The sequence below is a fragment of the Nymphaea colorata genome, chromosome 1, assembly GCF_008831285.2.
Source record: "Nymphaea colorata isolate Beijing-Zhang1983 chromosome 1, ASM883128v2, whole genome shotgun sequence".
In the NCBI taxonomy this organism is placed as follows: domain Eukaryota; kingdom Viridiplantae; phylum Streptophyta; class Magnoliopsida; order Nymphaeales; family Nymphaeaceae; genus Nymphaea; species Nymphaea colorata.
Window position 1 is genome coordinate 26,729,994 of NC_045138.2, and position 13,155 is coordinate 26,743,148.

Below are 13,155 nucleotides of genomic sequence, written 5' to 3' on the forward strand. Positions count from 1 at the left end.
CAGCTTGTAGAATAACACGGCCAGTGCTCTGAAAGCGTCACCACCGAAAATTCCAAGGAGCGCCTGAAGAGTGCTTTAATATGGGAAACATCAGGTCGGTATTGAGCCAGGACATTTTGTCTCCCCAATTCCCAGTTCTTCCCTTGGTTAGTCAGTCAGAGGTCCTGCTCAGCAGCACAACCGTCTGCCATTGCCAATGGTGCAGCCCAGCAGCTTCTTGACTTAACCAAATTTGAACAGGAGAGAAGATCTAGCAATGTCACACATCCAAGTCTTTATATTCCTTCTGATCTCCCCCTTTTCTTCATTAGCGAGGACAGGTGCCTTCATGCACCTGGCTGTTTCCAAGTCATCCCTGCCAGTTACCCTTTGAAACGAACTAGGATGCCCCCTTATTGGCCCAGAATAAAAGTAATGGAGCTGTGACCTGAAATTTTTCTTCATTGTAAGCAGAAAGCTATCCAGCTTCTGTAGACATGGATCGGACATATTATTATAGCAGATTATGTCCAAAAAAATCTTCAAAGCACACATGGAAGGGCCTCTATTGATGAGTCACCATCCCCATAAGTGATGGCTACTAAATAAGGAGTTAAAATGCCTCCAGATACAGCACGGTGGAGAAATTCTTTAATCCAGCTGATTTAGCTCTAATCAAATAAACCCTTTCTAGTCCCGGTAAATATATTCAGAAACCACAAAAGTACCAGTAACTAATTCATACTAATCAACAGCTTAAGTTAGTTACGACTAAAATCTGCAATTTGTGTTAAAAAGGAGCCAACAAATAGCAGAAGCAAATCAGCCAGCAACAAGTTGGACCTTTTTTGCAATGGAGGCATTCATATATGAACTCCCAACGCGATCAGGAACATGCCAAATATGATAGAAGGCCTGTTTAATATTACAAAATACAGTTTATTCATATTTTTTCAAATAACAGATAAAGAAGAAACAGAAAATAGAGACACAACCCTACAGAAATATGAACTCGAGAAAAAAACAAAACCCTCAATTAACAAGTGTAGGGTGTTAAGAGACTGAGACTAGTATCTTTTGGATATACACTTCTGTCAAACAAAAATATCTGGGGAATATACATCAGGGACATGAGACACATGCATGAGGATGTCCAATTGAAGTAGACTAAATATTTCTTTGGAAGAGAAACTACCGAACTCGAGTGATAGTGAGAACCTGGAACACCTAACAATCTGCTCTTTTAGTTGACAGTTACCAGTAACCAAGTTTTCTTGGCCTGAGTGGTCATAGAGGTTCTTAACATAAGAAAATAGAGGCCTGATGCATTCCCATTATGTAGAACTCTTACAAGCTACCATTTTTGTTGTCCTCTTTAATTTACTTCGATGTATATGCAGCGCCTTCTGAGAACTGTGTCTGACTTTCTTCTTGTTCATATTTTGACAAATAGGTCTAGAAGAGAACTCTGAAGTAGACAGATGTGAGAATGCCTGCCTAGACTTTCTTGAGGATTTCGGCCCTTTCTCTGCCACAATAGAATGGTCAAATACAACTCTTTCATCACCGATTAATCTACCATCAGGAACAAAAATTCGGCTTCTCCTTGGCAAAGAGTTCTCATCATCTGAAAGAATCTCTTCTTCAAATTCCACATTTGAAGCTTCCTGCAATGTGGGGTCCAGATAAGACATGAGCATTCTTATGCATGAGTTCTTTATTGTTTTGCAGAGAAATATAGGAGCATGTGAAACGTGATTATATAAATTTTAGAAGTATTTCTCAATTTGTAATTTTGTATATCATTGAGAAATACTGATAAGTAAATCTACCAGATGACAAGACTTTTTAAAACAAAATATTGAAAGAACAGTCACTCTTAGAAGGCAATGTTTAACCTGTTAATTTTTGCTGACATGATTTATAATATGAATGTTGTACTGACATGAAAACAGACACTATTGACATCTCCATTCAGGAATGCATAAAAATATAGTCCACATCTGCTACCCTTCACATACAAGCCAAATATTCTCCTTCAGTGATCTCATTTTTATAATTTACATTCACATCCAGTTTCTCTCCTATAGATGCTTTCTGAGATTGGCAGTATACACTACATCCCAAAATGCTAATATGCTACGGAAATTTCATGCAAAAGTATGTTTAAACAACTGATGCAGCAAATGAACCTTGAATCCTTCAAAGATTCACATTTCATATCATGAGATACTAGCAGAATCCAATAGAGGACCCATGAGCACATAATGTTTCTTGGGTCTTCAATAGTTCAGTGATGACTATTACTAGTATAATTCATGACTCTGTCTGGGTAGCCAATTTTTCTTGAGAGGAAGCTTTGTGAATTATGGTTACATGATAAAGGACATTTATTTAGAAAAATCTGACATGTTCAGGACCTATCACTCTCATTTGTCAATCTAAGGTACACGAGCGAGGAACTCCTTATTATGATTGCTTTTCTGATTTCACATCAAGGTATCAAAGACAGTTAAAAGTGCATATAAGCATGGAACCATGCCTACAAAATTCCCCCAAATCCTAAGTCATAGAAATTTGTAGTTGTCTTAGTTCAGCACAAAATTGCTACATGGTTAGTGCACATGGTATTATTTTATAGTAAATTACAGGATATAATAAAACGCTAATTAGACAAAACAATCATCAACGACAGGACCTACAATTTACTCACTCTCCACCATAACAGAATATTCTTGCATGTGATAAAAAACAGTTATGCAAAAAATATTATCAAGATCATTAGTTTGTAAAATAGTCTGAAGTAAAAGAAAGAGAAAGGACATGCCTTACTCTGTGCAGTGCCCAGCTGACAATGATGTGATTCTTCTTCCGAATCAGCCATTTCTTCATGTTCAAACTCAACATTTTCTCTAATATCGTCCTCAGAGTCACTTAACTCTTCTTGCTCCATTACTATTTCTGAAAGGGCTTGATTATGCTGATGCACCTCTAGAGGTCCTTGTACATTAGGTTCTCCATGATCATCAGTTATAGACCTTCGTTCAGCAACAGCAACGCTTGAAACTGAGTGCACAAAGGAACCAAGTCCTGTATGCGATCCAGAAGGATGGCCTTCGTCATTGCAAGTCTGACTATCCTTTATGCTCCTACTGTCCTTGAGAGAGAGCAAGGGACGGTTAATTGTAATCCCATCAGCAACCATCCGATTGCCACCAAGATGCAAGTGGAAATCCAAATTTGGTTCATCACTTCTCTCATGACCACCTGACGAAGCACTTAGATTAATCACTTGTGACTTAGTTCCACAGGCATCTGACAAAACAGGAGCAGAGTCTGGACTGGCAGAACAATTAATCACTGGATGTGAATGACTGGTTGGTTCCTTGTCTACACTAACAGATCTTTGAAGAAGGGGATGAAAATCAATGGTTTCCATACTAGAGGAGGAAAGGTTTGAGTGTGGAGCTGGATAATGTGGACCAGTTGTGCCAAGAGTTGGCCGCTTCTTAAACAAACTGCCCAACTGAAATGCATTTTCTGGGAAAGTGTTCCGCGATCTTGAGTTTATAACAGCATTATTTGGAAGATGGGGCCACGAACCTTCTCCAGGCATCTGGAAAAGTAAAGGATGCATTTGAAGGTCAGCTTCAGCACCATTTTCCGCCGAGGTACCTTGAACCATATTCTGATTCTCTGTGCACAACTTTCTATTACTAGAATAAACAGAACTAGCATTCCTGTCTTTTCCAACATTTGTGGAAGAGATCATTCCAGTATTTACAAAATGAGGTTCAGATATCTTAACGTTGGACTCTTTTCTATGTACAGCATTTAGGTTACAGGAAGTTTCATGAGGGTAGCATCCAAAAGCTGCTTTAGGAATTATACGAACTGAAGGAGGGAGATTCACAGGAGGCAAATCAGGCGCTAACTTGACCAACTGGAGGCCACTGGTTTTACGCATGCGACATGGTCGCACACCCAGCCTACTCCTTGATGACTTCTCCTTACAGTCAGAAATCAATTTCCTGGAAGACAGATAACAATCAGTCCACCTAATATTAGTGAAAGGTGGCATTTGTGTTGGAGTTTCAGAAGAAGGTGAAGCAGTGGCTGCAAAATGATGCATGTAGGAATGTCCTTGTAAAGGATCTTTGCCTTGACCAGCTTGGGCATGGATGCCTTTCTTAGTAGAATTTGATTGTTCTTGCATGAGAGAAGCATCCAATTTATGAAAACCTAATCCCTCCTCTGAGATAGAAGCATCAACTTGGGAACGTCTTCCGCTGTCACTTACTTTAGCTGAAACTGGAAGTTCAGGTGAGACAGGAACTGAACCAGTTGGTCTCCAGTCAGCTAAAAATGCTTCATGTACATAAGCTTCATCTTCATCATCATACTCATTTCCACTATAATCCTCTCCATCTGGACCACTGATCTGGTTATCCTGCATACACAAACATCATATAATGAGATATATATCCCTGTGTGCAGCATATTAAAATGCAAACCAGATTTCCAACCTCTGGTTCACATAATGTTAAATTGCTGGTCATTGCAAGTTTTGATTGTCGTCGCTTTGCTTCATACAGCCGACGTTTTTCTTTTGCAGCTTCAGTTGTTTTGTACGATTTTTGAGTTCCAATTGCTATTCGCCATTGCCGTGGTAGCAATAGAGGATCACGGTGTGGAACACAGTATTTCCAGATAGACATCCAGTCAAGTTTGAAGACCTTGATTCCCTGAAAGAATCAAAACAAACAGACAACAGGGCTTTTTATATGCATACCAATTTTTCATAAAAAAGTGAAGAGGAGCTTTGACATTGAATCACCTGATCAATATAGGCCTTCTCCTCTGGAGACAAAGGAGAAGATTTCATTCTCTTCACTGCCTGCAGGGATAAACCAAATCAGTTCATAGGAGAACATTCACTAAAAATAAAATTTTCCTGTTCATGCACACATACCAGTGATACCACATACACATGGAACTTAAGCACATCCGCTAATGATGAAAGGAAGGAAAAAATAGACAACCATGCTGCCAAAAGTACTGATAACATCAAAATTTAGACAGTGCGACCAGTTACGGAAAGAAAAGAAAAAACAGAAACAAGAAAAGCACATCCATGCTAGAATACACTTCCCACATTTGCAGCATACTAACATGATGGTGCATCTTGTAGCATTTAGCACTCAAAAGTAGGTATAATTAGCGTTATTTGTATCGTACGATATGAAGGCACATCATATGATAATGATATGCATCGTATAAGTCGGCAAAACCTGTATGATACACCTACAATACACATTTTTCATATGTATCGTAGGTGTATCGACCATATCTTACGATATGGCTGCCGCAGCATATGATACAGCCAATACAGCCCATATCTTATGATACAGGTGCAAATTGTAAAAAAGGGGGCATGATGCCACTTTTAGTCGATTTTTTTTTTCTTTTCAAGACTGCTCTTTCCCTCCATTTTAGCACTTCAAAGAGATCTAGGAGGGAGAGTTTTTGCTGGGGCTAGAAAAAAATTGTCAAACAAATCATTGATTTGAGGGAGAAATAGCCGATTTGAAAGGAGATTTGTTCGTGGTAAACCCATTTGTGTTTGGAAAAAGAGGGCTTTTGTATCTCCCCTCCTACAAAAGATCTGCAATATCTCAATTTCAAGTTTTACATATATTTCTATTGTTTTCTAAAGTTTACCATAGGTTTCTACTTATTTTATGAAGATATTTGTTTTATTTTCTTAATGTGTTGGTGACATATTATGGCTTATGAATGATGAATCATGAAATTTCATTCCGAGTGTGATGATTTTTATAAAGAACATTTTTTCATTATTTTCATCATTTTTCCTGAATTTTCTCTATTTCTTCTGATTTTGCCTTTTCTTTTATTAATTAAAAAACATATTTATAATATGTTTATGATACATTATGATACGCTACAATATGGCGTGTAGGTCGGCACAACCAATACACATTATGATACACCTTTTACAAAATTGGGTATAACATTGAGTTTCCATGATCTCATGTAAATGAATAAAAAGAGAGAATATGGAATAATAAGCGGAAAAAACTTGAAAGTAAAAATTACAAAAGCACCCATAATAGAAGACGATACAAGTAAATATTAATACTGGACCTAAGGCTATCTAGGAAAAGGGACACCAAGCAATCTTTTGTGCATCATAAAATAAGAGACGAAATCTAGATCTATCAAACATGCTGCAGAATGTTCAAAATAGTAGATCTAATAACAGGGCAAGAATGTTGTAAAGCAACATCATGAATGGAAGAAAACCAAAAAGAAAAAAAGATAGAATACCTTTATTGAATTTTCAGGTGCTTTTGCAGCACTACGATTCTTTTGCCTAATGAATATCTGAAGTAGGGAGGATAGGATTAATGTCAGGCATGGAAGAAGCTGATACACTACCATTATTTTTTCCAAATAGGCAGAAAAAATAAATCAGGTAAAACAATACCACATCACATTAACAAAAATAAGAAATATCAGTTGCCAAACCAAGTATCTCCTTGATGTTCTACGTACAGCCAATTTTAAACACTATAAGCCAGTAAAGACAATGCTGTTTAATAAATTTGACAGAAGAAAGCAGAAATGATGTGTCACAAATATTTTTAAGTACTTGGCAGTCCATATGTTCATCAGCTGCATGCAGCAACCAGAATCAAACTTGTAAAAAAGTTCAAAACAGTATGAATCAGTGTCTCTTGGACCTGCAGTGCAGATGATAAATTTTCAGTTTTATGCTGCCAGTACCTCCCACTACCAGTTTCTATATATATCCAGCAAATGCAGATGGGAACCTGGACACCTTGGCCAGACCAAGAACCTTTGATGGCTCATTTTACTTTGGCCATATTGATACAACAATCAATATGCAAAAGTGGGTGGGTAAATACCTACTCATTGTTAAATGTGCCTTCAAACTGAGACCTTTTGGACCACCTACAACAGGAATGCAACTTTTTTGAACAAATTTTCAAGCAGTGACAACAAATTTGAGAACTTAATATGAACACCAGTCCTGTTTCTATTTTCTATGTATATATCAATAGGAGCTACCTCCTGAACACTAAACGATTGAGATTGTGACATTGCTGTTTCTCATCAGCCTTGTGGATCATTTGAAAATAACGAAAGAAACACAAAGATATATGACAAAAGGCATTAACCTCCTATCAACGTAGTGAGGTGTGTGGTGGGAGTTCTCCACATTTTGCAAAAAAAGTAAATATACGAGCTTGGAGAATGGATTTTCCCCCTTTTTGCAAACAGGGCATCGATGATCTTTTTTGAACTGGCTGGCACTAATTTTCAGAAAATTTTCTAGGCATTTTTTGTTCTCCACCGATATTTAAACCAATCTTAACAAGACATATGCCAAAGGCAAACTCTAATTAGTATTCTCTATAGTCTATACCAATAAAAATATAGCAACTAAAAATAGTCTAATGCCCCAAAATTGGATCTGAGGGTAGAAGAAGAAGTTCAGATATCACATAAAAAGTTCAGTCACATTAAATTTGTATTATGCCATGGAGGAAACATTGGGAGCACATTTCCAAAGACAGTAACAAACCCAGCTCCATCCATCACAAAATACACCACTTTTGCAATCATTGGTGTGCCAAGAACCAAGGATAAGTTTGCACTTTGAAATGATTAATGAAAACTATAAAAAATTAACCAATTACCCTTAAACATCATGATGCCTAAAAGGAATACAACTGCACCTGATTAATCTTTTTGCAAGGAAGAAAACGCTGTTGAATGGCCTTCCAGTCAGAATTATACATCATCAGACCCATTGCAAGCAATCTGCAGGGATTCACCAAAAAACTTATAGCCATTCCAAAGCTACGGAATGAAGAAATGCAATTGGCAACAGTCAAACACCTTTAAGAATACTCAAGCAGAAACCAATCTGCTAGGGCATGAGCAAACTACACTGAAGTGAACCCAATTTCAGGGAAGTGAACAATTGAATATCATGCACTCCATCAATGTATCTAAGCAAGCAGGTTAGGACCACTATAATCTTAAGAAACGTTCCCAGCAACTTAAAAAATGCTTAACGATGGACCAGACCGACAAAATATGTAAGATGAAACTCCTCTTTGTTAGATACTATAACTGCAATGCAGCATTTTTATGGGATCATAACACAAATGTGTCAAAATCTAAGGAGGAAGGAACCAATTTTATACTGCCGTTTAGCATCTCAGAAGTTTAAACAAGTGAACAGTGATATTCTTTTAGAAAATATAATAGAACATGCAAAGGGAAAGAGTAAAAAGCACTCGCAAAATCCTAGGTCAATGAAAGAGGAAATAGTAGAAGTGACTCACTCATCCTCTGCATCAGTAAAAAGCACCCGGTTAACAGCAGCAGCTGGAGGAGGCTTGTGCGGGAACAAATCAACATTGAATAGAGGAAGGAACCTCTGAGCCAACTGTGCAATATCCTTAGGAACAAGAGCAATTGACTGCATTTTACTGCTTTCTACAAGAACACCAGCCAGGGTCTTCTTTTGGGATGGCTGAGAACAAGAGTTGGACGGTGTAGAGCTTCGACCAGGTGACACTCCATCCCTCGTACCTCTTGTTGTCGCTTCACATGGAAGATTAGGGACATGAAACAGAGGTTCTCTTTCATAATAAGTGTGAGGATCCATATCTGTAATACGCCGTTGCTTGTATGATGATACAGCTGTTCATAAGAGGGAGAAGGAATATCCCATGTTAGATATGAAACCACAACAGAAGAAATTAGTAGCTGAGGACAAGCTCTCGTGTGAAGTTCCACTCATCGATTTGACCTACCAGCTTCAATGCCAGTCAAGTAATCACGGGCAATTCTGAGTGGGGCAACATCAAGCACTGAAACTACATGTCCATGCACCACAGGAGTCCAGCCTGAATACCTGTTATCTTGAACAGCACTTGCATGCCCATTAAAGGACTTCTCAGCATTTATTGCTCTGGTAGAAGCCCCTAGAAAAGAAGGCACAGGAGATGCATTCTGCCGCATCTGAGAAACTTGGGATACAGAAGGATGTATAAATGGTGGATGGAAACAATAGTCTGGGTAAGGGACTTTCTTCCATGCCAAAGCTTCATCACACTTGTCAGCCAATTCAAAAATTAGGCCCTTGGCCTTATCAGCTATTTCTTGCCGAGCAGGATCAAGAACACACAAAGAGAATACCTGAATAAGAAGTTGGACATGCTCATATATCAAACAGTGTAACTGGCCTATTTGATGAGCAGTAAAACTATTTGCATCCACAGTCGGCACGGCAGGATTGAAAGGATGAACACTGTCAGCCAATAATCTACTTGCACCCAATTCAGATGAACGAGCAACCTGTATGTTTGCTGTTAATGGCAACAATGGTCTTAGAGGCTTATTCGACCCCACAAGCCTGTCTTTGTTTTTTTCAGCTTTCTGGCGCTTCTTTTGCCTGGTTTCAGGCCTATGAATTGGGACCTGCAACTTCTCTTTTCTACCCTTCCGACTCCAGCTTTCATCAGGGTCACTCTCCAATGCAGCTTCAATTTCCATTTCAAAGTCTGCGTCATCATCTTCATCATCATCTTCGATGTCTTCCTTCCTATTTGCCTCTTGATTTCCCTCTCCATCTGCATCTGGATTCCCAATGACAGCAGCGAGAAATTTCCTATACTCTTCCTCATCATCCACATTTTGAAAGTAATCTTCTTCATCAGATTCTTGAAGAAACATCTCCAGTTCATCTAGTGATAAATCCCTTAATGAAACCCGTGCCCTTGTCCGTCTACAGATTGCATCTTCATCATCTTCCTCCTCATTCCCCTGTCCATTCTGCACATGGATGACTGGTTTCCGGGAGATATTCAAATCGGGCAATGCATCCATAGTTTGATCCAATAACTCTTGTTCCCTCCTCATAGTGCTTGCATCACCTTCAGTCGCCAAAATATCCTTCTCTTCCGAGTGCCCACCCATTTGACTTTCTCCGCTCGGCAGCCTTGTCCTTTTCCCTGATTCGCACAAACCTGCTTCCTTCCCATCAATGACTTCTTCATAGGGTTCAGTCTGCAGATCATCTCCACCACTTGGTTCTCGAAATTCGCTAGATGCTTCCACTACCGGATCACCGCGCTTACGACTCGAACTCCTTCCCAGCCCATCATTCCCCTCCCTAGCAACTCCTTCATTTTCCGAGCTCAAGCTCGAAGACGCTTCCAGGGAAGGAGAATCACGGAGAAAGGGATTGAAATCCACATCCTCATCTTCGTCGTCATCATCATCAAGGTCCATCTCCCCATTCTCACCATGGCCACCATCTTCCTCCTCTCCAAGCCCCATATTCACCAAAACCACAAGATCAAACTCAATTCCACAAACCCAAAGGGTTCTAACCTGTATTTCCGCGAACGAATCAACATAATCTACAGCATCGTAGAAACCCTAGACAATGAAGCGCGCCAACTCTTAGCTTGCGATAGAAGAGAAGAACAAGAATAACAAGAACAAGGAAATGCCCTACCTCATAGCTCACGGATAAAGGAATACGATTCCCATAAACAACCGGGCGATCATTGCAGGCAACATAGAACAACTCGATCCATCAAGCGGATGAAACTACTTAAGATAATCAAAACCCTAGAACCGAAGTAAGGATCAAAGATGTAGTAGGATACGAAAATTCACCAGAGAAACATTTGGGAATTGGTGGGATTCATGAAGGAAACTAACTAAAGATTGATAAGAAAGAAATCAAACCTCCGACGGCGCTACTTCCGAATACGCGGGAAGCGAAAGAAAAGACGTCAGAGAAGATCGTTGCATGAACTACAAAACGGTCGTCTCCTTTTCATTTCATTTACGATTTTAACTTTGCGCTAACAAACTTTGCTCTTACACTTGCAAACTGAGGCCTGGAAAAATCAACTTTTTCATTTGAGAGTTACTAAAATCATGTTCCAAGTTTAATTTTGACAGCGAGTGCTCTATAAAATGCTTCTCCGTGGTAACCAAACACTGTTTACTAGTGATCAAATTTCACTTCCACAAAGCATGTCCAAAATGTTGATCAAGAACATAATGAGGTTTTGACTATATATGTTCTTAATAAAGAGCAATTTCATAGCTCACATTCTCGATAAAGTGCCAAATAATTAAGAACCACAATTTAGTTATAATAGATGAGTTGTGTTTGATTATAATGTAAATTATAAATCAACTACATGTGCCCACTGTACAAGGAATGAGCAGGGGACCTTTTGTTGACAATAAAAGCTTGGGAAAGTATGTCATGTCCAAACATGAGCTTTCTTTTATTTCTTCAAAAACTATATTGGATATGTTAATATCAGGAAGAACTTGCACATAGTTTGGGTGCAAATTATATGCATTTAGAAAAAAAAAAAATAGGAGCTGTCAAATTAAACCTAGATAACATTGTTGCAACTCCAGGAGGTAGCTCTTGAGCTAGCTAAATTTATACCACATCCAGTTGATAAGGAGGACCTTCGGCTTTAAGGGTTGTTTGACAACAGCAACAAATTGTCTCATGAATGTATCCCAAATATTAGGGTAAATTCATGTTTTTAAGGCAGATTCATAGAACAGTTTGTTATTGTTCCAATTACCAAACCGCTACTTAGAAACATCTGTTTCTAGAATACAAAATTCAAAAACATCATTTGTTTTTTTCAAAAAAATGAATATGAGACGTACTATTAATATATAAGAACAATAGTCACAACAATGCAATGTCTCTTAGAACATCATGTTTTGGAAACATTTGTTCTAATAATGTGCTCCAAAATAAAAATGCAGAGTGTTTTTATTATCAAACATCCTCTAACATTAGTTGTATTTGGTTTGTTTAAGATTATTAGTTAAATAAGTTGTTAATAAGATGTTGAGACTCGGATATGAGTGAACATGTTTTTTTTTTTTTTTCAATATATATGAACTCATAAGCAAAAAAATCAATTGTAATTTCAAGATGCATGCGATCATTAAATTGTACTCACAACCTTGAGCTTGCGCTTGAATCAAAATTATGCTTGGCTTATTGTATTGGTTAAACAGTTAGTAAGACATCTGAACAAGCTATCCATCATTAAAGGAGTCAAGCTCGAACCTTGACGAGCATAATCCAAGTTTCAACTATTGCCATAAATTTATCAACTGAGCTCAAACATTCTTTTTCCAATTTGTTCGGCTGGTTGCCCGAACTCAAGTAAAGGTATAGTATAGATCATAGTTACTGGGATATATATGGGTTAATTATTTTTTTTTCTATAATCTGACCTTATAGATATGATCTTAACAATGATTTGGTAAGAAACATATATTAAGTTAGTTTTTTTCCACTTTAATACTGTTTTAATTATTGAAAAATGATCAGCTCTTATGGCAACAAAAGTTTAAGTATAGATCATAGTTACTGGGATATATATGGGTTGATTATTAAAGTATTTTTTGTCTATAATCTGACCTTATAGATATGATCTTAAGCATGAATTGGTAAGAAACATATATTAAGATAGTCTTTTTTCCACTTTAATACTGTTTTAATAATTGAAAAATGATGGGCTCTTCTGACAATAAAATTTTGATGGTAGAAAAGATCAATGCTTTTACAAAAATGACTTGAACTAAAACATAATTTATATAGAACTAGCGGTTATAACAGATTAGGAGGTTCAAATTTTGTTTAAAGCAAGTCATAAGATAAATTTAAGAGGTCTGGTTCAAAGTGTGTGTGTGTCTACATACACAGACTTTGCATTGCTTGCACGAATGCGCCATCAACTGTATGCTTATGTAAAATTTTCCTAATCATTCTCTTCTTTATTCCTGCCTTACAGTTCTTCATATCTTCATATCCCAAACAACTGAGATTTTGTCAAAAGCAAAAACAAACTTCCATTCATTCTGCCGTCTCCCAAAACCTGTGCCTTCATGCAGTTGTTCTTTACTTGCCATTCTCCCAGCCGAACGAACAGACAGCAGCAGCTTCTACAGATGGAAACTATTCGAGAGGCTGAAACGTGTTTTCTGCGTTTTCCGTTTCATGTTTAAAGAATTGAATCAGGGAAACCTTCTAAGCTTTTGTAGATCTTTTCC

General features: G+C 37.9%; 1 protein-coding gene across 4 annotated transcripts; it reads right to left on the reverse strand.

Moving 5' to 3' along the window:
- Nucleotides 1–863: 863 nt before the first annotated feature.
- LOC116249792 (uncharacterized) lies at nt 864–10,973 on the reverse strand. 4 transcript variants are annotated; one of them, XM_031623070.2, is made up of 10 exons: nt 10,798–10,946; nt 10,562–10,677; nt 8,853–10,482; nt 8,379–8,739; nt 7,764–7,848; nt 6,328–6,384; nt 4,817–4,876; nt 4,506–4,724; nt 2,807–4,429; nt 864–1,646 (listed from the first exon to the last, which is right to left on the reverse strand). In XM_031623070.2, exons 3-10 carry the CDS (start codon nt 10,378–10,380, stop codon nt 1,314–1,316), a joined length of 4,266 nt encoding a protein of 1,421 aa, XP_031478930.1. In that variant the 5' UTR covers nt 10,381–10,482; nt 10,562–10,677; nt 10,798–10,946; the 3' UTR covers nt 864–1,313. The 4 variants fall into 4 exon arrangements, with proteins under 4 accessions (XP_031478930.1, XP_049934550.1, XP_031478922.1 ...); XM_050078593.1 differs by lacking the exon at nt 10,562–10,677 and having other exon boundaries at nt 864–1,642; nt 2,803–4,429; nt 10,798–10,973; XM_031623062.2 differs by lacking the exon at nt 10,562–10,677 and having other exon boundaries at nt 10,798–10,972.
- Between the last annotated feature and the right edge of the window lie 2,182 nt (nt 10,974–13,155).